At 40.4% G+C, this 26,905-nt stretch overlaps 1 protein-coding gene across 1 annotated transcript in view; it reads left to right on the forward strand.

The window, feature by feature from the left end:
• Window positions 1-26,905, forward strand: part of MTUS1 (microtubule associated scaffold protein 1) — a gene marked incomplete at both ends in the record, with an annotated part of 50,651 nt that overhangs the window by 19,691 nt on the left and 4,055 nt on the right. Inside the window, 6 exons of the mRNA XM_080343780.1 lie at window positions 2,855-3,072; window positions 15,676-15,742; window positions 23,966-24,180; window positions 24,700-24,805; window positions 25,941-26,014; window positions 26,120-26,215. Coding sequence (XP_080199906.1) covers window positions 2,855-3,072; window positions 15,676-15,742; window positions 23,966-24,180; window positions 24,700-24,805; window positions 25,941-26,014; window positions 26,120-26,215 — 776 coding nt within the window. The remainder of the gene's footprint in view (window positions 1-2,854; window positions 3,073-15,675; window positions 15,743-23,965; window positions 24,181-24,699; window positions 24,806-25,940; window positions 26,015-26,119; window positions 26,216-26,905) is intronic.

Below are 26,905 nucleotides of genomic sequence, written 5' to 3' on the forward strand. Positions count from 1 at the left end.
TTGAGTAACAGCGTTTTCAGGTCTGTTGGACAGGAGTCATGGACCTGACTTAAGGGTGGAAGGTGTTCTGCCTTACAAGTGTGACTATGTAAAGGTGAGAAGGCAAAACTGAGGAGGAATTGGGCTGGTAACCAATACTGTCTTTAATTTAGATTCTATCACTGTGTTCTATCAGTAATTAGAATCATGATGCTTTGGCTTTAATGAAAGCATGGCTTTTGTTTTGACATCGCAGCCTGCCTTGTATACAAATCTGGAAACAATCTGTCATTGCCCAGAGGTACATGGGCCATAAATAAGCATTGGAGTGTCACTGGTGTTAATCTGTAGAGGCAGCTCGTGCTACAGAGGTTTCATGCTAGCAGAGAAATGCTTTTCAACATTTGAAGTGGCTACGTATAGCACGTGTCTGGGATAAAATTGCCAGCAGGAATGTCACTGTATTTCTCTAGTGCATTTTTTTTCAGCTTTTTTTAGATTCATATCCAGGGTTGGCTTAGTTGGAAGTTTGAATGAGCTTCTCTAGGAAAAGACTTGATAGTGTGGGTACCACAATAAAAGCAATGATGTGAAACTGGCAAACTGATAAAGGCTGACTGAACTCTGGGAACAGTGGATATCTGGAGTCTTGTGTCATTTGTGGTTAGCTGTTAAATCACTGTATTTAAATGAAATAACATCATTAGGTAACAGTATGTGATGTAACTTTTTCCCAGAATAAAAATTGTTTGCAAGCATTTGTTCAGGTTTAACACAGATCTGTCAGGGTCCTGCAAATGATTGTAGAAATAATTTCGTATAGTTAATTAAATAATGACATTAGCATCTGTATCAGTGAACTTACCCAGTAACCTTAAATCAAGAGAAGTGCTCTAGTTCTCTGTTTATTGTAAGTGGAGCATTCAAGAAGGGAGGTGGAATGTACGAGAGAGTAGGAAGGAGTATGTGAGCCAGTAGGGCAGGGAAGGACTGGCTGTACATGTTTATTCTGTAGTCCCTGCTCTTTTTTTCCCCCTCTCTCTTTGATTATTATCTCTTATGATTTATGAAAAAGCTTCAGAAGGTAATGAATGTTTTTCTAAACACAGTATTCTCCATAAGATTGCTAGAAATGACATGCTTGCTCTCAGCTGTGAACTGTCATTTATTTAAAGAGGTCTACTCAAAGGACATTGTAATGTCTGCACTGTCGAAAAAGAAGTGCTCACATTAGTTAAAATGGTGGTAAAAAATACACTAACTAGAACTGGTAGCCAAGCTTGATCTTTTTTTCCCCTAAATATTTAAATTTTGATTTGGGTTATCATGCTGATAACTGCTCCACTATTAAACCACAAGATGGTATGTTTCTGGTTCAAAATATACCCTTTAACAGTCAGCATCTCTGAGCAGAGTGTAGTGAAATCTCCAAGAATACAAGAGCACCAGAACGTGATAAAGCGATATGCTGACAATTCTCTTAACTATGAATGATGACAGAAAATCTTGCCATGAGAGGATTTATTTGAAAAACTAACAGGCTCAGGAGGTACTTTATGCCAGCTCAGTAAGAGAGGCACAGAGGGCATCAGTATTTTGAACAGGAAACTTTTTTTCAAATGATTTGAAAAACAAGTGAAGGCTCTGCCCAGCTGATGTATTAATGCAAGAGTTGATGTCAGTTGATGTCAGTCAAACTTGCTTTAACTGAGAATCAAAGCTTTTGTTATTAATACTGTCTCCAGTTATATGATTGAACCTGACACTGTTGGAACTATGCCAGAGTCACTTGACAACCTTCAAACCAGGTTCTTGGGCTTCAGAAAGGACTCATGAGCAGCTACTTCTAGTTGGTTAGTTTGTCCCCCATTTTTTTCTATGTGTTCCTATTTTTCTTTTCTCTAAATCTCACCTCTCCGTTTTTTTTTTTCACTTATCTTGAATAAATCTTGTTAAGTTGAAATTGTACAAAGTAATCTGCTTAGATGTCTTCATTAAATTGCCAAGGGATATCTGTGTATTGCATCACCCTTTTATTGCAAAAGTGTTTGCTCGCTCCCCATGCGATCAAACAGGGAAGACCGTCCCTATCTGCAGAGCAGCACTGTGCTCCCTTTCCAGTGTGAAGGCAGCAGAGAAACCTGTCACCTCTGCGGTGTTTACGAGTCAAGCGCTGGGTTGTGTAATGTGGTTTCCTCTGAGATGAGGTGATTGTGTACTGTGAAGGGATGGAGCTTGCAACATAACTAGGAGTATTCAATCAACAATGTCATTCTTGGACGATGAATAGTGGCAGGGCAAGCTTCAAGTACATTACATTTTAGAGCATTTTTTAAAGTCTCATCCTTATGACTGAAATTGCTGGCACTAAGTGCTACAAGACCTCTAGTTAATAAAGCTCAAAGCAGGGAGGGGTTTTTTTGCAATGAAAAATTTGAAAGGAATACAAGGACCAAGTAAATGTGGGGAAAATGGGTTTGTGTTCAGCAATACTTTAGAGTGCAGGAAATATGAAATCCATGTTGCAAACAAAAGTCATTATTTCTTCTGTTAGAACTACGTTACTAGATAGGTAGGATGACAGATCTTGCATTTTATGTGAATACTTATTTGAAGCACACTGTGAAGACAGCATGCTGAAAAGTAAGCCACAGAAGTACAAAACTCTGTATACAAAGTTATGGTACTAGAAATGAACCTGACACATGACAGGGTCTGCTCTGCCATGCTACTGAAATAACCCTTTCTCCTAGTTAGGACTTCAGGAAGAGTTTGTAAGAATTTATGACTACTTTCTTTTGCACGTATCTTTTAAGTTTTGGTGAGACTTCAGTGTAAAGTGCGTGTTAATTAGTTGTTGTTGTTGTTGTTTTAGTTGACAAGGGCAAGCAGCGGAGTCCCAAGAGCTCGTGCATACAGACTCAAGCCTCCACAGATGTGCATCCACCTGCCACTAAAACAGCCGAGCTGACACAGTACAAAACAAAATGTGAGACCCAAAGTGGAATCATCCTGCAGCTGAAAAAATTCCTGACAAGCAGTAACCAGAAGTTTGAAGCTTTAACAGTTGTGATCCAGCACCTGCAGTCTGAGGTAAAAACTTGCAGCTAATCAATTTTAGCTTTAATTAGTTGAACTCTTCTCAACAAAGGTTTCTGAAACCCAATGCATGACATCTGTGTTTCTATTGCAATGATTTTTGTTTTCCTGTGGAGGTAGCAGTAAACCTGCTCCTGGCATCATTTGAATAGAAAAACTAAAAACCCCAACACGGAGTTTTATGGTCTCTTTGTAGCTTCACATCCTTTTTAGAAAAGAAGCTTTTAAATGTTGGTAGTCAGAGAGTCCTTCAAGTTTTGAGTACCTTTTAAGCATATACTTCAAGTTCTGCCCTTGTAGGAAAGGGCTCCTTTCAACAGATAATCTGCGTGGCCTTGTTTTGTTATCTGATATTGGATAGAACAGTATATAAGGGGCAGATACATTTTTGAGCTATTCAGAATAACGTGTGAGTTATAATGATTGTGCTTATTGAATCTTGCATTATTGGTGGTGTCTTAAAATTACCAACATTTCACTTTAAATTCCACGTGTATTTTTATTTTATTTTTTTTTTAGAGTGGGATTAATCTGATGTGATTTAATCTTTATTTGTTCTAGTCTGTTTGACGTACATAATGACCTAATCAGTTTGATATTACACTAGAAACTTTTGGTCTGGTTTGAAAACTTTTGAGAGAAGAAAGATCTGAAGCTAAGGAAATTATAACAGTTATGGATTTATGCTGCAACAGTTGATGCAGGCTTTTATAGCACTTCCTCTTGCATTTATAACTAATGTTCCGAGATTGGTATTAATTTTATTTCAGCTGTTCTGATATACAGCGATTTTATAGTCTGGTATACGAAGAAGCACTGAGTTGTCTTAGTATGCTGCCAGAAACATGACATTCTCTTCTTGTGGGATAATATCTGCTTGCTCTCATTTAACCTAAAAATACTGCATTTAAGTCCAAGTCTGGTTCAATTCAGTAAGAACAGTGGCTCTTAGCCAGTTTTTGGGTTGACTTTTTAAAAGTCTTGCTTGGAACACCTTTCTCTGCTTAGGAACTAGTTTAAGATCTTCAAAGCAACTTGATACAGGATTTTTGGATGCCTGTCATCTAATATGAAATAGTGAAATTTTATATGTGAAATTCTCATTGCTAAACTTCTGTGCAGTCTTGCAATTACTGTATAATAAGCACCTTGATTTTTGGTATCTTTTATAGTTAAATATCTTGGCCTAGATTCTTCTCTCAAATATTTTGTATTGCAACTTTTCAAAATTCAGGAATACTTTATCAATGTAATGTTTAATGAGAAGAAGTCTGTCATACATATTTGCATCTTCCAGCCTGTTTTACAGGTCGCTTAGTCTAAACATGATTTTTTTCAATCATGGGAGTGGTTTTAAAAAAAAGTGGTGTTGAAGATGAAAGGAAAAGAACTGCATGGAGGAAACTAGTAATTTTGCTTCTTCCTATTTTATTATTCTTTTGCAGATGGGAAGAAAAAAATCTTATTTCTGTCACATTGTATACAATTAGTAATCTTGGAGAGCTAAGTCTAAGCACATGAATCTAGGCTAAATATGACATATCTATGTACTTTCATAAAAGTTATTGGTATTGTGATTGTTTTTTTCCCAGGATTAGGCAATGCTTGGTGAACAGTCACTGTCTTACTCTTGTGTACTTACCCCAGGAGTGAGAAGGACTCTTCTGTCATGGTGGTCTAAGGAATACTCAGAATTGGGCAGTTAGCTGGGGCAAACATCCCATAGGATTTTTGTGTTCTAGGGAGCACTGAAGATTTGGTTTGGTTTTGTGATTTGTTTTGAATTTATGTTGTGATTTTTGTTTGTTTTTCCTTCCTGGTGAGGTGTGGAGTCTGGTATAGCTAAATCTCAACTGGCCATACATTTGTTTTTCTGAAGTATCTCTTGGGGACACCTTTGTAGTTTTCAATCTCTTTGGGTAAACTCAAGGCAAAACTCAAGAGCTGGGTTTTAGCTTGTATGGCAGGGGCTCATAGCTTAACTGTGCAGAGCCAACTGAAAGTAGCTTCAATTTTTTTGTTTAAAAAAACCCAAACAAACTCATGCTTAGCTGATGACATGAAGAACAAAGCTGTACTTTCATTCCCTCAAGTCGAGCGAGTGTGAAGTGACAGGACGCAGTGTGAGCTGATGAAGCAGCTGGCTGGAGCCGGAGGAGGGTCCTGCTCTGGACTCCTCTGGTGCTGGCCTGTCCCTGCAGAAGGCTGATTCACCTTCCCGCTCCCAGGGAGCTAACTTGGGCAAAGAAAAAGCATTTCATTGCCAGATCAGTGATGTGGACTGTCGTAATGTGTGGTCAGAGTCAGTGTGAGATGGGGTTGAGGACAGGTTCCCTGGCCAAGTGGAGGAAAGAGCCAGGGTGAGCTGGTCGGTCACTTTGAGGCTGTGCATCCCTGCCTGACCCTCTTGGCAAAACCTGCCCCAGCCTCTCCCACTTTCCCTGCAAAGCTGAAGCTATTGGCAGGTGATTCAGCTGTTGGGTTTGAGTTTGCTTTCCTTTTATTTCCAAGAGGTCCCAATGTATTTCTGCACTAAAGTTTAAAGATGCTTCTCATGAGCTCGTTTGAAATGAGATATAGCTGTGAAGGAAATCAGGACTTGCTGGCAGTGACTTCTGTCAAAGATGGGGCCAGCCTATCTGGAGTGAAGTTGAGAAGCTGCTGTTGAAGGGTTAAATGAGATTGAGCAATGCTGCTGTGCTCTTTCTGGCTGAGCAGGAATCTCTCACAAAACTATGCCTGAGCTCAAACCTGTTTGTTGCAATCCTTATCTTGGAGCTGTCAATATTAACAGCTGGCTCAGATAACACCTTCACACTTGAGCTGTCAGGGTTCGTCCAGAGGGTTTCTGTGCTTAACTACCTTTACCAAGACTCTTCTGAATTTAAAAATGCTAAAACCCAATTTTTACCTCTCAGGAGCTACTGTTGCACTGGGTTAATATGAGATGGAAACCTCATGGCATCCAGAATGCTTGATGGCAATGAACAGAGTGGCTGGTGAGAACACCACGCGGTACCAAGCTTTTCCATTGTCAGACAGGGCTATGTTAGCCCAGACCAGTCATGTTAGAAATCATGTCAAACTGTGGGCTGATCACAAAAGCAAACTCAGTCTTTCTAGACCTCTGCACTCCTCCTGATCCCCTGGTAATTCCTGTGACTTCATAGCTGTTTTCCTGGTTTTCAAGTTCAAACGAGAAAGGAAAAGTGGCAGTACAGAGGAAATGGTGAAATCAGCCATTTACAATAAGTACGTGAAGTGCCAAGGAAAAACATCTTCCGTTAACCCTTAACTGCATTAATCTCTGAAATTTGCACCACTGCATTTGAGTTGGTCTTTTAACTTCCGCTGAAACTCATTTTGCATATTAATTTTGAATTTGTTTCTTGTGCGTTCAATAACAGATGTGTTCACAGAGGCTTTGAACGCATGGTTTAGCATATGGTCTGTGGTAAGTCAGGCCGCGGCTGCCGCTCCTGCAGCCCTGCTCTCTCTGCCCTTGCCCTCCTCTCTGCACGGGCTGGTGCTTGCCTCCAGGAGCCAGTCTGGGCACCCATTCAGGAAGAAAAAAAGTAAAAAAAATTATTATGAGTCTAGTGTTACAGGCTGTGAGCCTCTACTTCTTGCCTCCTGTGGGGCACTCGGCCCCTGCCGGGCCTCAGGGCTGCCCCTGCAAGGCCGCACGAGTGCTGCAGCTGTGGGGTTTGAACCCCTGACTCACTGCCAGGGATAAACTCTTATGTTTGTGACTTGAATGGCTTTGTTCGAAGTGTGAATTGACAAATATTACCTTTTCATCCTCTCATTTTAAAGCATAAATTGTCACATTCAGAACTACTCAGTCTGTTTAAAAAAACTTCAGATGGGTAAAGGTTTAGTTGTTATAAACACCCATTTCTGTTCTTCTAGTTTAATAAATCTAAGTATTTCAAGAGCTCTCAAAAGATTTTGCTGTGGCTTCAAATTTGTGTCTGTGCCACAGGATGCTACAGGGTTGAACAGAAACTAGACTTCACTGTTGTGCTTCTCTTGGTATGGTTATGGAAAGACTGGTATTTATAGTTCGAACTTTACTTGGGAATGACTGTGGTGACATCTTCAAGGAGTTTCCTTCATAGAGGGAAGTGCCATTTGAGAGGCTACAGTGACTTGGCTATGGGATGTGGATACCACTAATTGTGGATGTAACACAGGAAGTAACATAAGGAATGCGCTGGAAATTGTGTGGCTGAAACAGGCTTCAGTGTTTCTAGGTAGAAATAGGAATTAACCGTAAGTATTTATATATGAGCTACTATATGTGGCATTTCCTGACATGTGGATGACTGTAAGAGTAGAGATACTAGTTTTCTTGGGAACTTCTTAGCAGTTTTTTTCCATCTTAGAATATACAGACACATGTATCAGAAAAAATTGTCCTGGCTTTTGTGGAAATTCAGCAGAAAAATGTTTGTATTTATCAAATGAGAAATGTATATCTAGCTCAAAGAGCAGACGTATACATTGCATGACTAAACCCAAAACCATTTATACTAAAAGGAGTAGTTTTGGGGCAGTCACATTTTTGGCCTATAAATCCAAAATATACTGGCAGGACTATTGTTTAGAGCAGCTGTCTGTGAGTTAAATTTATAGTTTTGATTTTCTAGAAGCTAATGTCAGACTTCACTGGTTCTCATTAAGATTTTAATCCAAAGTGTATTTTGGTTCTTCAAATCTGACTTCCAAAAATATAGACATAACTTTTTACAAGAAAGTATGAGGATATTTAGTTTAGGTTTCTCTGTTGCTTTAGATTAAAAAAAAAAAATAAAGTCACAACACAAGTCAAAAGATAATAACTTGCATTTGAGGAATTCAAATATTTTGTGTTCAGTAAAGGAGAGTATTTGAGTAAGAACACAACAGCTTCCCCCTGTAAAGCAAACCCAGGCTCTAGGAGTTTGCATCTGAGAGGTAGGTCTTGGAAAACAAGTCTCAAATGATTCTCAGAGTCCCTACAACATGTAGCTGCTGATGGGCAAGCATATTTTTGGCAACAGGTTGAAGATTGGTGAGCTTTAACATGCAGAAAAGAATTTTAATCCTGTAATTACTGTGAAACTAAGCTCTGGTTGAAAAACTTCTTATAAGGTGCCTCAATTAAGCAATTTATTTGGTACACCTGGGTATTCGGATGGGTTACAGGTGGAGAGAATCAGGAGCCCTGTCCTGTAGCTACTTCTAGCAAAAGGTGTTTTGAGAAAAGACACCTTTGACTGCAGCAAACTTGGTGGTTCAGGCAACCAGTAATGCTTTCTGTGAAGAAGTTGATTCTCATGACTACCTTGCTATTTCTCCTATTTTTATTCAAGGAGATGTGGAATTAATGACAGGAGCAAGCTAGGCATATCTAATATAAAAACTAAAGGGAGCAGTTAGTGCAAGAAAGAAAATAAGATCTTTGCTTCTCATTTCCCTCTTTTGTATTGCATTTTCAGATGAAATTCTAAGCAGCCTTAAAAATGGAATGACAGAAAATACTTTAATATTGCGCTCAAGCATAGGATCTCCTATTCTAACATTTCAAAGGACTTTATAAAGATAATTATAATTTTATAGATGTGAGAACTTAAGCTGTGACAGTATAACTTGTCATGGTATCTGATAGAGATTTTGTGACATACTCAGCTGAGATGAACTGAGACAAAAAACTTTAGAAAATACTGAGAAATAAGTAATTTGCTTAAATAAGATAATATTTTTTTTAAATGAGATCTGAGTTGTTACAGGGAAGGAAGGAGTCATTCTGTGTGATGAGTGAAGACTAATATTGGAATTCAGAAACCCTGTGGAGAACAGGCCATTACAGAGTAGTGTTAAATAGCTCATACTACTACATCTGGACCTAACTTTGTAAAGCTATTGCATGAGGGTGGACATCACTTCTGAATGGGAAAACAAGGATCCCATATGAGCATAAGACCCCGTGTAAAGCTTGTGAAAGCACAAAGAGCCCATAAGTATATGATCCCTGTTAAACATCAAGTGACTCATAGGAATCTTGTCTGGCTGGTTCTCTGCTTTAGTGTTTCACACACTAAACATTAGGGAATAAACATCTGGTTCTCCATAAATGTACCTGGCAAATAAGAGAAGTAAAATACTAGAAACTACAGTGAGTCTCTGTCAGCTAATCATGTAAGTGTTGTAATCTGAGGCTTAATTGAATTCTGTTTGAAGTAATAAGTCAAGGTGAATACTGATGGCTTGTTTCATTTGGTAAGAAGGCAATGTGTAACATTAATAAGGCCAAGAGTAATTTGGAAGCAGCCATTTCACTGTATGTTTATTGTTTCAAGATAGTTAATGACATTTTCACTTTATTGCAGCAACAGTCTGCTGCTCCTTTCAAAAATATACATGGAGCAGAGGGTGTAAATCCTGTTTGTTGTGCTGCTTCCTTGGCTCATTTCTTTAGCTTGCTCTTGCATATGAGTGATATGAGGGAAATGACATTTCAAGGGGTTTTTTTTAAGTGTGGTGGGGCACAGGTGCATTTAAAAAAAATTTTCTTCTAAAATTGCTGACTTCTAATGAGAAGATTATTTAGAGGATCGGGTTTTGCTGTAGCAAAGAAGGAACAGGGACTGGTAGAAATACTGTAGTAAAAGGACCAAAATAACCAAAGTAAATGTCCTACTGCAAAGCGGATATGAATGGCCCTTTTGTTATCCCTTCATAATTACCTCCAGGCTACAGCTGATGACACGAGTGGCTGAAGTTAATGCAAAGACGTGACTCAGTTTCTACATTACAGCCAATGGTGAAGCTCATTGTTTCATAACTGGTGTGGCACAAGGCTACAATTTCTAATGCTTTGTCCATAAGAGGAGTATCTCCTCGAATGAGAAAGACTCATCCTATATTGAGATCTGTTGATAACTGAGACTGTACCAGTAATAGAAAAATACTGAAATGATGATCTTTTCTTCCATACAAAGTTCATCTCCTGTAAAATCTAAGCACACATGTTGCAGAAGTGCTTGCAAATAACCATAATTTATTATTATTTTTTTAAGATGCTCGTTATTTCTCTCTAAGTTTGATTTTAGGAGTAAGTACTTGTGGTTTGACAGCAAATGGCTTTCAAAAATCAGGCTTTCCTTTCCCAGAGTAAAATTGATTTGGCCCTGTACATGACAGTAAAACACATTTAAGTGCTTCCGTTCTCGGCTGCACTGATGAATTTCAGTTTTATGCCCTCTGAACAAATTTCATTTAGTCTGGTCTAATAAAATGCCTTTTTAAAAAAAAGCATTGTAATGTTTTCATGTTTAGCACTTAATGTTCTCCGCCTTTAAGTTTTGAACCTTGCAATGGCTTGTTTATGAAGTGTATTGCTGATAAGACTCAAAGGCTGATCTACAGCCTTCCAGGTGAGAGATGTTTCCACCTGCCAGTCCTGCCTGTGATGGGTGCAGGTGCGTGCTGCCATTTGTCTGCGACTCGGAGCTGCGGAGTGCTTGGTACCAGCATCACCTGGGCCTCTCTCCACCTTCTCAGGGCAGGGACCATGGCATATCCCAGCATTAAGAGGGGAACGTTGCAGTATGGTTGCTATATGTTTGTGTAAAGTCCCATGACACGATGTGATTCCCTGAGGTATTTCAGGACCTAGAAGTGGGTTGTGTCTGTTTCTTTGTGATGTGTTAGTGCTTTGCGGTTTTTAGTTTGAGCAATGCATAATGCTTCTTCTGAAGCTGTTAATGGATAGAAGATATAAGGCTTCACACAAGTACAATTTCGAGGAAGATCTGGAAACATTAATCTGAGAATGAAAAATTGCGTGGGTTTTGTTAAATGACAGAAGCTTGCTAAGAAGTTTGAAGTGCTCGAAGCTCCTGGAGATGTTGCATGAGAGAAACTAGGCAACTGTGATAGGGAGCTTACCACATGAATATGGGTGTGACATAGCTGCTTGAAATTGGAAAAAAAAACAAACTAGTCCTCCATATTTTTGGTAAATAAATGCAAACTTTTCAGTATTGGTTCTTGTGAATTTTTCTTTCTTTAGTATAATTCCAGAAGAGTACACATTTTGTTTCCAGAAGGAATATGGTTGTTTAAAATGTGAACTGCGATGTGTGGATAATTACTACCAGATGGGTGGCATTAGCTTATTTAGACACGGGTACTCAAAACCCCATTTCTGCTGTGGTTTGCTTTTTTACCTCAAGTAGCTATTGAAGGACTTGTTGTTCTCAACATGGAGGAAAAACTTGGAAAAGGTGAATATGGCTTTTCAGGCTGTGGCTCCCAAAGCCTTGACTTGCAGTCAGAACATGTGGCTCCCACAACGGGGCAACCTCACCTGGGAAGCAGCCCTGTGCTGCGAAACCTGAAATGTTGCACATCTTCTCAAGGAAATAAGAATTTCCAGTTTCCCATAAAACTTGCCTGCTCCTGGGTTTGGGGTCTGCAAAGGAGCTGTGGGATGCTTCAGGAATACGCACCCGTTCCAGCTTGAGAACTGCTCATGACCTGAGCTCTTGGAGGCATCTTGTGTCTTACTTATGTGAAGAATTGGGATAGGTATGTAGCCAGGAAGGTTGGTTACTTGCATGCTTGGTATAAATACCTTTTTTGTTCATTCTGGGTTGTGCGGTTTTGTAGAGATTCCTGCTTTTAAAGCAGTGCAATGGAAACTGTTCAGATATTCATGCATTTTCACCCTCATTTGTGTCTAAAATGATCCCAAGGCTGGCCTGTTTGAATCTCAAGCTCTAGCAAAAATAGCTGGTTGCCAGGGCAAATACTCTTAAGCCTGTAACTGGGCTGTGTAACTGCCAGTAGAACAAACATAAGTGAGAAATAGTGTAATTTATTCCATTCCTGACTCGGTCATTTTTGTCATCTTGAAACTGTCATGTTCTCCAACCCCCTACCTTGGACCTCTTCTTTTTCCATCCAGTTGTAGTGGGATATACCTCACCTTCCCAAGTGTCCTTGCTGCGGGGCACACATCTCTCTGAACTTGCTTGTCAAATTTTCAAGACATGAAGGATTTTTAACTGCCTAATCTTTCACAGAACAAGAAATGTCCAAGTCTCCTTCTTTATGCAGAGATTTTTTTTTTGGTAGCATCTGATAGCAGAGCTATACCTCCCTGATATTGCCAGTGGCAAAGCTTTTATCCCCAAATTCTGTTCTTGTCCTTTCCTACAGCTTCCACATTTATGGTGGCGGGAGTGTTCTGTCTAAAGCTTGACCAGATTCCTTGTGCATCTATGATAGATTCTCTAGAAATGAGAAAAATAGGTTCCCAGTCATCCTACATGATCTTGTCATAAACTCATATATTGTGCCAGAAACAGCTTTAAATTCGTATGAAGACCCTCCTTGAGTCTGACAGCTGAGAACAATCCCTATTGCCAGATTTATCTGGATAAATGAGTGATGCCAAAATTGGTTGATCCCACTTGGGTCTGCTCTTTCAAGTTCTGATATTGATTTTTCAACTGGAATCTTGTAAAGCATAAACTAAAAGGTTGCTTGATATTTGAGCCTAAAGCATGTGTATACATGTCTTTAAATACTGACGGTGGCCCTTACTGGATTATTCATGTTCTCTTTGGTATTTCACTGCACTTAGATTTCAGGTCTTGGAAGCTTTCATGTTTTCCTGGGGAGACTCCTGTACCTGGAGCTTTGGATCTCTCAGAACTTAAAAGTGTGGTAAATTAACTGCTAGTCAGTCTGACTGCTTAATGTGGCTGCTTAACCAAAGCGAGAAACATTAGGAAAAAACCCAAAACAAAAACCACCACAACAATCAACACTAGCAAGGCAGTGTTATTCTATTTTATTCTGGGTTTCTAGTTTCAGCCTCTGTTAGTCCTTAATGTATTCTGATCTCATATGCCCTTTTCTCATCAAATTCCTCTAACTAAAAACAAATACAAAATATGTGGACCATAAAGTAGGCCTTTAGAAACACTAAGCAAAAATGTTGGTGTTTCCAAAAGGTCTGCTGCGTGGTCCAGCCACTAGACTGAGAGGGGGAAAATTTGAGATGCTTTTCTGACAGAGTGGGTTGGAAGAAATCAGTGTCAAGGATGATTTTTGGAAAATTAGAGTAAAGAATGCATATGCACACCAAGAAGGGGAGGACGTTAAAAACAAAACAAGTCTCCTAAGTGTGTTTGTACACTAATTTAGTAATGGACATGGTTACTGTAAAAGCTTTGGAAAATCCCATCAGGTGCCCGCAGCATAAAAATAAAAGTGCTTTGGTAGTTAACTTGCTTGCAAGTCCACCACATGGTCGTGTGCCAGCGTGCTGGGGTGCAGCTCACATAACTCACTGCAGCACTCACGTTTGCATCATCAGATGCTGTGTCCGTAGCCAGAGCTGGTGTTGAACAGGAGCAAGATGACTCATTTCTCCTTCCTGAGCAGTGAAGAGCTGGGCAAGTCTGTTCCATAACCGAGCTTCCTGCTCTCCTGAGAATTCACGGTGGAGGGCGAGGCATGGTGCTCCATCTCGGCACACTGTCACTGTAAAAAGCTTCTAAGTGTTTAATTAAAACTGCAACACAGCTACTTAATACCCATACCAGTGTGTCAGATAACTGTTAAGACTGCTTAAACTGTAGCGGTTAAAAGGGGATCTTTACTAGAAATATTTGTATTTTTGACGTTGTATGGAAAGTGCTGACTTTTCTTCTAAACAACCTTTTCAGCTGCAGAATAATTTCCTATAACTTGCAGCAGATGCGAGTGCATAGTATAAAAATCACTCTTTTGATTAGTCATGTGTCCAGCATTAACACATGACATTTCTGTGCCCTTATTCCCTCTGTTTTTTTCTGAAGGAGGTTGTATTTTACTGCTTTACTTGTTCTGCAGTCATGCAGTGAGTATTCCCCATCTCTGGGACAGGGCACTCCTAACGGGGGGGATGTGGTGAGCGAGTGCTGACATTAGCCTGGGGTCAGGCTGCGGCGAGAGTGACTGGGGGTGAATGGGGAACCTGCGGTAAGGGTGAGGTTTTCCCTGGGAAAAACCAGGTGCAGGTGTGGCCCTGCCAGTGTGTGAACTCCCCTACCCTGGTCACTTGTGTAGCAGCTAATGGAAAAAGCCTAAGAGATTTTTGGGCCAGTGCATTATTATTTTTTTCTCTAATGTATCCCAGCTGAAGGAAAAGCATGCAAAATGAATTTCAAGCTCCTTGCTTGTGTAGGGGCAATGAGCACAACCCTGGGCATTGACAGCAGCAAAGCTGTTGTTATCTGTGGCTCTCCCATTCAGCCCAGGCCTCCCGTGGCTTATTTTTGCATCAACAAATTAAGTGTGAAAGCAGCGTATAGCAAGCTCGAAACGGCTAAAAATAAGCTCCATTATCTGCAGCGAAGGGCAGCGTTCTCTTTCGTGGTCCCGGCTGCTGTTTGAGCAAGCGGAGATCGATTGGTCTAATGTCTGGGGCTCGCCTTTCATAAAAGAAGGGCTGTGGCTTTAAGTAATCGCTGGCTGCTTGTGCCAATTGCAGAAGCTGCAGTATCTGCCGCTGTCGGGAGCGATCGGCGCGGAAGCCGGATAACCTGGGGAGGCAAGGTCCAGCCTGGCCGCTCAGCCGCGGCCCGACCAGCCCGGCTGGTTGGTGGTGCCGAAATCTGGACTTCGCCCATGAGTGCTGGGGGGCTGCCGGGGCTGGAAGATGGGCTGTTCCAGCAGCAAACTCTGCCTTTATTCCCAGTGTGCTGCAGCAAGGGTAATTTGGATTTGTCTCGCAGTGCTTTTCCAGCGGCAGTGGGCTGTACAGGAGCTTGGCCGTGAGCAAGGTGAAGGTGCCCTGGCAGTGGGAAGCCCGGACCCTGTCAGCTCCATGCTGTGGGTGTGAGATGCTGGTGTCCCAGGCATGGAGCGCTGTGACAAGTGGCCGTGCCTCGCTCCTCCCTGGGCTGTGGGTCTGGGGGCAGAGGGGCCTGGCCGGCCGCCTCCCCTTGCCAAGGAGCAGCTCCTCGGCAGGGCAGGGAGATGGGTGATTCTGCTTGTTTTGAGCACAGATTGGTGACGATTTTCTCAGTGTAAGAAACATCATCTATCTTAATGTTAAGAACTGCAAACAGTGGGGTGGGTTGGATTCAACTTTGAACAGAGCTGTGCCTTTCCTTCATGGAAGGCTGAGCATTTAGCAAAGTTTTTGGTTTCGTGTTTGTGTAAGCTTAAGACAAATATTTAATGCATGCCTCTTTCGTGTATGTGCCCTACTATTGTGCCCTTGACAGCTATCAGTTGATTTGTTCTGGAGCCTTACGTTGCTACGCCCATCATAAAATATATAATTAATTGCTGCAAAGTAGGGGGTTAATTGCAGTGTTATCCTGGAAAAAGCTATTCTTTGTTTAAAACCATAACTTCCTTAACAACAGAGGAACATCTGTGTATTTAGTAACAGCAGAACTGTTATCCTAAATGATTCATATCTTGGCTGCTTGCTCTTGCCTCTTGTTTTCCTACAGAACACATGTAAGTTAATTATTGGAAGGTGCCCTGCTCAGATCACTAGTAACTAAATGTTTGGGTTGTTTTTTTTTTTTCTTTCCTCTGCAGAGGGAGGAAGCACTAAAACAGCGTAAAGAGTTATCTCAAGAACTAGTTAACCTTCGAGGAGAGCTAGGTAAGAATTTATTTTTTCTATTCTTCATGAGAACAGACATGCGGCAAAACGGATCTGCAGAAAGACAGATGCCCTGGTGTTGTAATGGCAGTCATTTACTTCCCTGACTGAATTCTGCTCAGATGCTTCAGTCGCTGCATTTTCTCTGGAGCACTGACGGCGTGACCCCAGGTTCACGGAATTCCTGGCACTGATCAGACTGCGCTTAGCGGGGCCTCCTTGCAAAACATGTGCCTGGTGACCAAAGCACTCACTTTCTTAAAAATGGGAGGATGGCTGACAGTGTATATCTTTGATCCCTGATGTATTTGAACGCGTTCTTCTAGAGGTTTGCTGGCAAAACGATAAACCTATAAAATATACTACACAAAATCCGTATTTTTGCCTTAGTGGCTTGTAGATGAATGAGTGTAAAATTAACAGAAGGAAATGCCATCAGGCTAATGAGATTAAATCTTTGAACTCATCCTAGTGGACTGCTATAATGTGAAATTGAGCTATAATGTGCAGGGGCTGGTTTTGCCAGCTTTGAAGCTTGATTTAACCGCATTTAATGGTAACTTCATTCAATTTATTTGAACTCAGAGCAGAATCATCTTGTGGAGTGCAAAAAATCATTGTATTGAGAATGATAGTACTGGAAAGTAAAGGTAGCATTTTATAAAAGCACACTTCTGTTATGATGAAGCTCCTTTAAAAAAGAAAAAAAAAACTTCGAAAGCAGAAGCAACACATGTGGTGCAGTTTCAGATACATCACTTATTACTGAAAAGTTTGAAATACTTATTTTGACATGCTTTGGAAGTTTAGTATCGTGTCAGCCAAACATGAGTGTGAATGTAGGTCTTGTTACATGCAGATGGTCCATTTAATGTTCGAATTTATTTTTTAGCACTGATTAATAGGGCGAGCATTCCCTGGCACCTACTCAGAGTTGGAAGTGTGGTGAGGAGGGAGGGGTCTCCCTGTGTGTCCCTCGGCTGAAGCAACAGAGCACAGCTTTGCCACTTGTCACTGTTACTCTTGTCCAATTTAAAGGGTTATACTCAGATGCAGCTTTCTGGGAGTTTTATTTGGTGCTGCATGAAATTGCAAATGTGTGAATGGGGAGTCCCACAAGCAGAGAAAGCCTTGCAGACTGAACAGATAGACAAGAGTACCAATAGCAGTGTGGAAATGGGTAGTGTTTTCTTTATTGGAAGCTTAGTACTGAAAAGCTGGGGCTTTTCTAGAGCTTGGTGCAGTCTGGCATCTGTCAAGCTGCATCTTTCTGCTGATGAAGCACTTGGATTGCAGTTCTGCAGTTGTTTCAGGCAGGTCCCAGCTTTGGAAGAGCATGGTGGGGGGTTGCGTCCCCCATCAGCTGCAGCCGGCACTTCGGTCACCATAAAGTGAGTCTTACTGCGGAACTGGGCTTCTTGCACTCCTACAAAGTTGTCTTACAAACATTATAAACTAGATTTATTTTTATGTACATACCGGTGACTTTCTGGGCAAACCCATTTGCTTACCTGATCATAAAAATGACTTCAGAAGGATTGCCATCTGAGTAAGAAAGTATCTGTTCTTCCATGTGCTTGCATCTTCTTTTTTTTTGTTTTGTTTTTTCTATTTATCAACGTAGGTGCTATGTCTGTTACTTACAAGGAAGGGGAAAATTCAGCTTAGATAGGCAGACCAAAAGCTAGCCAGCACTTTTGCCCATTACCTCTTTTGGTGTTTTGTTTTGTGAGGTTTTTTTTTGTTTCCTTGTTTTTTTGTGAAAGCTTAGTTCTTTGTAAGGGTGCCTTACTCTTAAATGAGCTTCTCACAAGCTTGTCACCTTCCTGCTTTGACAACCTGCTGAGCACCTATGTGGGATTCCTGTTGCAAGAATGTTATTCAGTAGATTGATACTAGAAAAAGAGTCAACTGCAACTGAGCTTGATGGATGTGTGATGCCTGAGCGCGCAGAGCTGTCAGCCGGCATGCTGCTGGATCGGGACGTCAGTCATGCCCCCCATAGAGTTGGTCTGACTGGGTCAGCTCTGCAGGAGCATCTGAACGGCAGCCTGGGGCTCGCTTTCCTTTGTAAGCTTTCCAGACTGTGGCTTCAGTGAAGCATTTATCTTCGTGCAGCTCCTTTGTCTTAACCACGTCACACGCCTAGCTTGTCTGTAATTCTCTCCTCAGCATGTAAAGGGAGTAGATTTAATCACAGACATTAAAAATGACACAGGTCTTCAGTTCTAGCTAGCTTTAAAACTTTTGGGTTCTTAAAAAATAAAAATCTAGCCAGACCTCATTTGTTGACAAGGTGTGAGAAAAGCACGCCTGCAATGGTAACTTTAGCTGAAAATAATCTATTTAAATACACACCTGCTAATCAGCTTTCTGTTGCCACTGTTAAATGGATACAGCTGAACTTGGGATTTCCATAGGCTATTCAGACTAAGTGCTGTCAATTTTGATTCACAGTGTGACCTAGGCACAGGTCGGCTCAGAAAGTTAAGTACAGTTTTAATTGAATCTTATTTTGGTCAGATGAACATGTGTACATATTCCATGGAGTCCCAGCTGCTTTGTTTTTGGTGTGTATTGGTTTGCAGTTTGGAAATGGGCAGTCTAGGAAGAGGAACCAGGTGTGCCCAGCTCGGGGCAGCTTGTGCCCTGCATGTTGCCACATTTGAGAGGGATATGAAGCCTCCTGCAGCTTCTACCCTGCACAGTTTGGGCTCCTCTGTTTCTTGCTTTGAAGTTTAATTGTGCACAATCCTAAGCTCCATGATTGACCTTGCAAAACCACATTGGCTTGCTGTCAAATTGTCTGTTTTTTCTGGGTTATTCCTTGTAACCCGTTCTACCAAAATACCTTTTTGTGTAATGATTTAAATGTGCATTTTGATCCCAGAACCTGCCTTTGGCAGTGACGGTGTGGCCATGTGGACCATGGGGCGGATGGTTACCAGTCGCTGCTTTCTCTTCTCAGTAGCTGGAAATGTGAGTGAGGGTTGGCAGTGATGGTGTGTTTGGGGATGGATTTTTCCAAAGGAGTTCAAATTCATTAATAGTCAGGTTTTGAACTTGGGTTTCCTTAAAATCTTTGGCCACAAAGACTAAATGTTGTGGTTTGAATGTTTTTGGAACTTGGAGCAGATATGGATGTCCTGCTTGTCACTTGTTTCCCTTAAGATGCACACCGGTATGTAAATTATTTCTAGTTACCTATTTAATTACATAAGTAGAAATTGCAACGGCTGCATATATCTTCAGAGGTACAAAACTACTCTTCGAAATTAATTGCACTCAAAATTGTTTCGGAGCCTCTTTGCAACCGTGCTGGACGTTGTCCAGCTCAGTCCTGCAACCCAGCAGCAGGTGCAGCGCTGACTCAGCCTGAACCCTTTGAAAATTGCCGTTTGTCAGCCTGTTTCAGTGGGCTGGGGAGGCTTCTGCATGTCCTGTACAGCCAGGCAAGTGCCCAATCTCTCTCTCTGCTCAACATGTGCTGCATTGCAATTGAGAAACAAGATATTCTTCAAAATACCTTTGTGCTGGTTTTTTTATTAATAAATTAACTCTAAAATGTGTTGGCGGTTGGGATAAAAAGAGGCTGTTGTTTTACAGGTGTATGAAGTGAATGTGATTTAGTTTTCAGGTTTTGATGAACCTTAAAAATACTTAATAGGAGGTAGGCATTTCTATTATATCAATTATCTGAGGCTGAGCCTAACTTGCCACAAGCCAAACACTTGTCTACATGCTGACACTGTAGCGTTTGCAGCAGTAGAGAATAGGAATTTACTTCCTGGCAGAAACCTGAATGCTTCGTGGATGTATTTAATCATACCCGCTTAAGTGTAGCTTAAAGTATGGGTTTTTTTGGTGTACCTGCCTCATTTCAACTTGCCCGAGAACAAAAATATGCAACGTGGCTTAACATCTTATACCATTAGTCTCATTATAGGGGAAACACCAAGAGAAGCTTGGTGATAAATTTGAAAGCATGTTTGGTTAGAATTTCCAATAATGACAATCTGCCAAAACCATGACTTAAGCATTGGATAACATTTTTCAAAAAAATGTTATATGGAGAAGGAAATGAGTCTTTGTGTCTACAGTAGACTTACTGATCAACGAAACATACACAATAGATCTTGCGGTGTGAAATATAAAGTTAGAGCAATCATGTTACTTGCTGTGACATAACACCATGCTAAATACTTGGTGTTTTCTGGTAATTATCCCCTTTTCACATCCCCATATCTACTAGAATGCTGCCAGTTTACTGTCCTAGTGACCTCGGTTTCGAAATGTCAGACAGTCTAATGGCTTTTTGTACATCATGACTAGACCAGCGAGTGACTTAGACAATTTTATGAAGATAAATGTTGATTCAAAACAATTTAATTTGGGATTAAAAAAAAAATCCGTTATGTTTTATCTTCTTAGAGCTATGGTTATGTTGACTTTTAGGGGAATGTATGTTGAAGAATGTTTTTGTGTAAGCATTTTAGCCATAAATACTGAGTTGGATGATAAATTGGATTATAATTAGAATAAGAAACTAAATTTTGTAAGGATGTATTGCACAACTGTAAAGTCTTGTCTCTTGGCTACTCTTACTGAAAATATGAAGTAGATTTCTTGGGGATACTGAGGCAGCTTTTGTAGTCCTTTCCTTCAGCTGGTGCTACTATTTGTGTGGTTTGGATCCTGCTGCCGTTTGCACTGGAGCTGGGAGTTGCCATGTGCCTAGATCCCCACACTTCACTTCTGCAGGCATTTGGTTTATGATTCTGGCACATACAAAGCTTTGCAATTAAATACCCAAGATGCAAGTGGCCATTGTTAACAAGTACATATGGATGTTAATTTTACATGTCAAAACCAGCCATTTCTGATCTGAAGACACGCTGTCAACATATCTCAGAAACTTCTTGTGGTTGCCAGAGGTCGTGGTTCTGCCCAAAAGAACCAGGCTCTTCATTTATAATAAACAAGTGTTAAGGAGCCTAAAAATCCAGATTGATCTTGCTCCCTGTTGTAATAATCCAGGGAGTGGCAGTGTTATTTGACTGGGAGGAGAGACTGGGACAATCAAATGGGGGGAAAAATATTAATGGCTTTGCTATTTGATTAAGGAAGTGAATCTTGTTTCTGGTTGCCAGGCACACCATTCTGTACACTCTGTCCTTAAAGCTTTAAACTGTTTATCTCATCTGTATTATAACACTAAACTTAATGAAAAAATGGATAGCATTTTTTTCACCTCTGTGGCTTGATTTTTCTCTCAAATTCTGTTGGACCATTTTTCTCCTGTTGTTTTTCTTGCTCAAGGTCTGTGGTCTGTTGTAGTGTGTGACATATGATGTGGAATTGTGAAGGGATGCACTTTAAGAAGGGAAAGAATGCACAGTAGTCATGTACAGAAGCATGCTCTTCACGTGTCTCTTAGGTGGATGAGAAGTTAGAACAGAGATTTTGTGTTTGTGTTTTGTTTAGAAATTTCTCTTCTAAGGAATTAGTTGCCTTCTTCATGGCTTGTCCCTTTCTTAAAACTAGGCAGTGGACAGTCATAAATTAGATGATTCAGGCTGGAGATGGATAGGGCTGTGCAAAATACCTGCTACAGACACTTGAATCTCGAGTAGGGGGACAAATTTGGGTTTACAGGACTTATAATAATTTCAGAATGACGATTGTTCAGTCAGTGCTTTTGCTGAAACTTCCCACATGCAGTTTCTTGCACCACCATGATACTGGAAGTTCACTGGTGGTGTGGTGGTTCTGCCTCTGGTTTGGATGGCAAGGATTCAAGTCAGGCTTGTGAATTGCAAGGAAGCATTGCAGCCTCCACCTTTGCTGAGGCCAGATGTTACCGTCAAGGTAACACAACATTCAACTACCAGTGCAAGTTTTTAAAGTTTTTGTTTCCCTTTGTAACATTAGTCTTCTCATAAATCTGAATTGCAAACTGGCTGAACAAGAACTGAGGTGTCTGTTTTCTTTGACAAAGGTGTGGTTTGCTGTTTGCTTTTTTCTGAAGTGTTTTGCATCATCTGAAGTTCTGTGTGCTGACGCTTAAAGATAAGACAATGATGAGCAGCACATTCTTTTAGCTAAATGTAGGCAAATGAATGGCTCTGGCCTTACAAATAAAGAACTGAATGCTTGCATCTTCCTCTGGTTTTCAAGGAGAGGGATCACTTGGAGAACTTTGCTACAGTGATCTCACATGAGGTGTGTAACTCACCTGCCTCTCAGCTATAACCCTCTTACTCTGCTATAGATGGTCAGATCCATTCTGCATGTGGTTTGCTGTGTAATATCTTGGTTTGGCTCCCTGCTTGGTTCTATGCATTATAAAATAATGTCGCATAACTTTAATGTTTCTTCTTCTCCAAAGCATGACAACATGAGTATATATTCAATAATATTATGCCAATGTGATGTGATAGAAGTTTGCTATTTTTTTCCATTTTTTTTTTCCTAAAGGGAGCAGTTATAGTAGAAGTTTGTGGAATTAATAAAGATATGGAAAAAACAATCTGTCTTGGTGGTATAGAAAGTATAGAAAACTGTGAAATCTGCTTGGGTGGCAGAGAATGTTGTGGTATGTTTCAGCTGAGCCTTTAGTTGCATTGTTGCCAGGCATGGGATGAACAGCTTGGCTCAAATTTGTCCCGATCAGCAGATCTTTCACACAGACCTAGCGCAGAGCTAAGCCTGCTGTTAGAACTAATCCAGGTAGATACACATGCAGATTGATTTCCATGCAGTACAGCTCACTCGCTTACGCTTTCTAGTTCAACTGCAGGTTTTAAGTGATGGCAGCAGGGCCAAGACTTCTTTGCGGTTTCCTTAAAACCAAGTGCAAGTATCATTCATCAAGTTACTTGCTCTTGATGAGCTGTAGCACAGAGGGAATCAGACACGAGTGTAACATGAGGCTCTGTGCTGGGGCAGGCTGCTCTCCCCAGAGCCAAGGCCAGTTCTGCTTTGGGAACTGCTCCTTGAAGATACTGTAATTTATGTATCTTAAGGTTCAAACACAGCTGTGGTGAGAAATTCCTGTACTAAAGTCCCTGAATCTTTCCATGCTTTTATATAAACTTTGTAATTATAGTGTTTGGGCAGCATGCTAAGCTGCTATAAATTGTCTGTATGCATGACTTCTGTATGTGATTGAAGATCAAGTTAACATTTTAGTTAACATTTCTCTCTTAAGCAGACACCCATCTGACTAACTTGTTTTAAACTGAAGCACTAGGGTCTGCGTGGAAGCAGTTTGTCTTAAGGTCAGTGAGCACGAGCTTGTGTTAGACATCCCGTTTCCCCTTGCTCCCAGGCTTGGGGTGCAGCTGGAACTGCCTGAGGCGCTCACTCCAGTTGTATTAACAGTGGGAAAATGACTCCTCCTATTCAGCCCTTCTGTCTGGAACTGGGAATGCTGCATTTCAAACTCAGAAAGTATGAGTTACTAACTTTTGTTTTGCCATTTTATCAGCTGTAAATACGGGGAGACAAACCTACGCAGTCTTCTTAGCTGACTTGTGTTAATAAAAATGTAAAGAGAATTACACAGCATTTCTTTCTGGTTTTTTAATACTCTGCATTTTCTGCCTGAAACTATTGTGTATCTTGCATATTTAAATATCTCGAGCATATGCATATTTAGCGGTGTGTTTCAGATTGGCAGTTCAGTATTGCTCTGTATCAGGCAGTCTGTGTCAGGCTAGAATTGCTTCTCTGTTGTGTATCTGAGTATAAGATGTTGAATGGATCGTCATCAGGATATGGAGACTTTCAAATTTAGCTAAGTGGTTTATATATCAAAAAGTGAAGTACTCTCACAAATACGCTACTGAAATGGGATCAAATTAGGTGAAGTAGCAAATCCAATTAATTTTTTTATTGGAGCACTCAAGTGTCTCTTGTGAGACATTCATTCTTCTGTGTCATGACAAACTCACATTTATGCTTTCTACATGGGTTCCTGGCTTAACTAGATTCAATTAATTCTCAGCATAAGAAACAATGAATTTAATATTTTGCAAAGATCTTTTCATGTATCCTTGGAGGTAGCATTCATTTAATGGATAAATTATATTTGTCTTTGTATAACTGTGTTGCTGTGCCGACTGTTCACTATCTTTAATACTTGTAATAAAGATGGTGAAATTAGCATTGAACTTGATCCAGTTTCTTTTTTCTTTTTTTTTTTTCTGTTGACATCTTCAGTAACTACTTCTGCAGCTTGTGAGAAATTGGAGAGAGACAGGAATGAACTGCGAGTTGCTTATGAAGGGTTTTTGCAGAAGTTAAACCAGCAACATCACAATGATTTAGCTGAGCTGGAGGAGAGGCTTAAACAGTTTTACACTGCAGAATGTGAGAAACTCCAGAGTATCTGCATTGAAGAAGCTGAAAAATACAAAGCGCAACTCCAGGAGCAGGTTTGTAACATTAGAAGTAGAAATGTTCTCTAGCAGTTGCTGTCTGCTGCAAATGAGCCTTCAGAGAATCCTGGGTTTTGCTAATAATGGAGTTATTTTATCTAATGTGAAACTCCACTTTGTTGCAACTATAAAAAGTATGACTACTCAAAGCTGTCCAGATGTTAAGCTTGTGTTTAAACATGGTGGAGATTCCTTTTGTTCTGCAAACTTCAGTGACTTCTAGAGCTCAACTGGATATTTGAGGCAGCTTGAGTTTTAAAATTAGAGAAGCTTGGCCTGTGACTTTCCATGTATGTGACAGATGCATATGCCATCCTATTGGTAGTGGTAAACTGCAAGGCATTGTCCTCATCTATTGAGTGTTGTATCTGGCATAGCTTCTCCTGTGACCATCTGTTAAGTGCTACCTAGACCATTTAAAATGTACGCAACGTACTGCATAAAGCCATTGGAACAATACTTAAACAAGGGTTGACACTGGTCAGGAGGGGAAATAATCATGTTGTCATGTTGCAGGTGGACAACTTAAATATCACACATGAAAACTTTAAGCTGGAACTTGAAAACAGCCACTCAGAAAAAGTAGAGGAGCTGACAAAGAAGTATGAATCCTCTTTTTCAGGCAAGTATTTAGTATTCAAGTAAACATGCTGTTGTACTGCTAGTCACAAACAAAAATATTCAAGCTTTTTCATCAACACGTCCGCTTCATTGTTCTTGGTTGTCGTTTAGCCTTAAAAACAGCTGAATTCTACCTTTTGGAATTGAACAAGTCTAATTTTACGTACAGAAGTAACCATGGTCCCATTGTAGTTGAATGAAACTTCTGAAACATTTTCAGAGGGGAGATGTCTTTTTCTTTCAGTAAAAGATGTCTGAATTGCAGTCTGCCCTCAAAATCTCAAGGTAATGAGTAATTGCTCCCACCCTGCTAGTTTTGTAAGGAGCACCTTGAAGCTGAACTTGAGGAAAAGCAAGGTTGTGTGCTTTCCAGAGTGACATGGGAATGTTGAGAAATATTAGACACTACTTACAGTATATTATACAGTGCTTACAGTATACTGAGGCAGAGGTTGTTTTTCAGGAAGGGGACGGTGAGTGTGCTCAGTTTTAAATGGCATTGTATCTAACTGATGTAAGTGGTGATGATTTCTGTCCTCCCTCCAACTCCACTTGATAGCCAAGTTTCCAGTGCTACTTTTGTGTCATTAAAACTGGTGGCGCTTCCACTGCCATCAAAGAGCAAACTCCTCTGTGTGGCACCTCCAAAGTAGAAAAGGTTTTTCTAGAAGTTTGTGGAAGACGCAATTTTAGTTTTTGCTACGTTTCCCTTCAGAAACTCAGCTTTTGTCAGATGTAGCTTGTGTTCAATTCCTCCATTCATTGCATGCAGATCAATGCTGTCAAAACTGACACGCTGTCAACTACCGAAATGGATATGTGAGGGGACAGTTGGCAAATCTGAAGCAGCAAAAATTATCTACTATGAGTAGATAATGTGGTGGCTCAGATTTTACTTCAGAGGCATTTTTAAGACCATCAGGGCAGAGGAGGGAAAGGGAAAAAAAAAAACAACATATAAATTTTGAACAGTTTGTGCATGCTTTAGATCAGTGGATGATAAATGTTCTTTCCATGATGATGTTGACTTTGCACCTGTGCACGTGAGTATGGCTGGCTTTTCATACTGCTGTTTTTCAAAAAGAATTCTTGTGTTTTATGCAGTATTAAAAATCTGCCATAATAATTTGTTGCAGAGCTCAAGAGTGCTCATGAATCTGAAAGGAAGTCGCTTGAAGATTCCTTTAAAGAGAAGCAAGAATTGCTAGAGGTTTGTTAAGGGTTGGGGTCATTGCAACAGTCTAAAACTTAAAAGGCAGTTTGGAGATGTGTGCTGAATTCTTGGCTTAACTATACCGTATTTTTTTTATTTCAGAAAAAAATCGATGAATTAAAATGTGAAAACGACTCTCTCAGTGAGAAGTTGAAATTAGAAGAGCAAAAACAAATAGCCAAAGAAAAAGCCAGTCTTGTAAGTCTTGGTCTTCAAAAGTAATGCAGATGAGCAGGTCTTATAAGCCTGGGTTTATTTTATTGCATAGTATGAAAGGTTTGCAATCAAGCCTGATAGGGTTCCCATAATTTTTAATATTTTATGTAAATGGCTTGTCTGCCAGAAGTTTTTCTCAAGAGCTACAGTGTCACATATTAACTTGCCAATATAAATCTATAAGGCTGTTGAATGTCTGAGTCAATGGTGTAAGTTATAGCCTAAGTGAAATTGAACACCTACATGTACACAGAAGTTGTACCACGGCTTTCTTCTAGGCAGTTGATAAATGCTCTGAATGCTCAGTGTGGGCTTACATCACTCCTACAAAACTCCCTTCTTGTCCTTGAGTCTTTAATGCATTTATTCAAACATCCATTCATACTTGTTCCTGATTTATCCTTCACATAAACGTTTATTTTATCCTGCCTTTCCTCTGAAGGCTGCTGTTCTCTGGGATGCTCCCGAGATAAGAAATGTGCTCTGAGAGGGTCTTTCATGTGCTGTGAGGATGAGACACAAACACACTTATTTTTCCAGTTACCTGAAAATACCTGGAATACCACTAGTATCACATATCCCACGAAGAGAAATTCCACGCTTAAAAACTCACTTAAGATGCTTCTAGTAGAAGTTGCCCTAGTTTTCACTGGAATTTCTTTTTTATTTTTC

Source organism: Nesoenas mayeri, assembly GCF_963082525.1.
Source record: "Nesoenas mayeri genome assembly, chromosome: 4".
Taxonomy (NCBI): Eukaryota; Metazoa; Chordata; class Aves; order Columbiformes; family Columbidae; genus Nesoenas; species Nesoenas mayeri.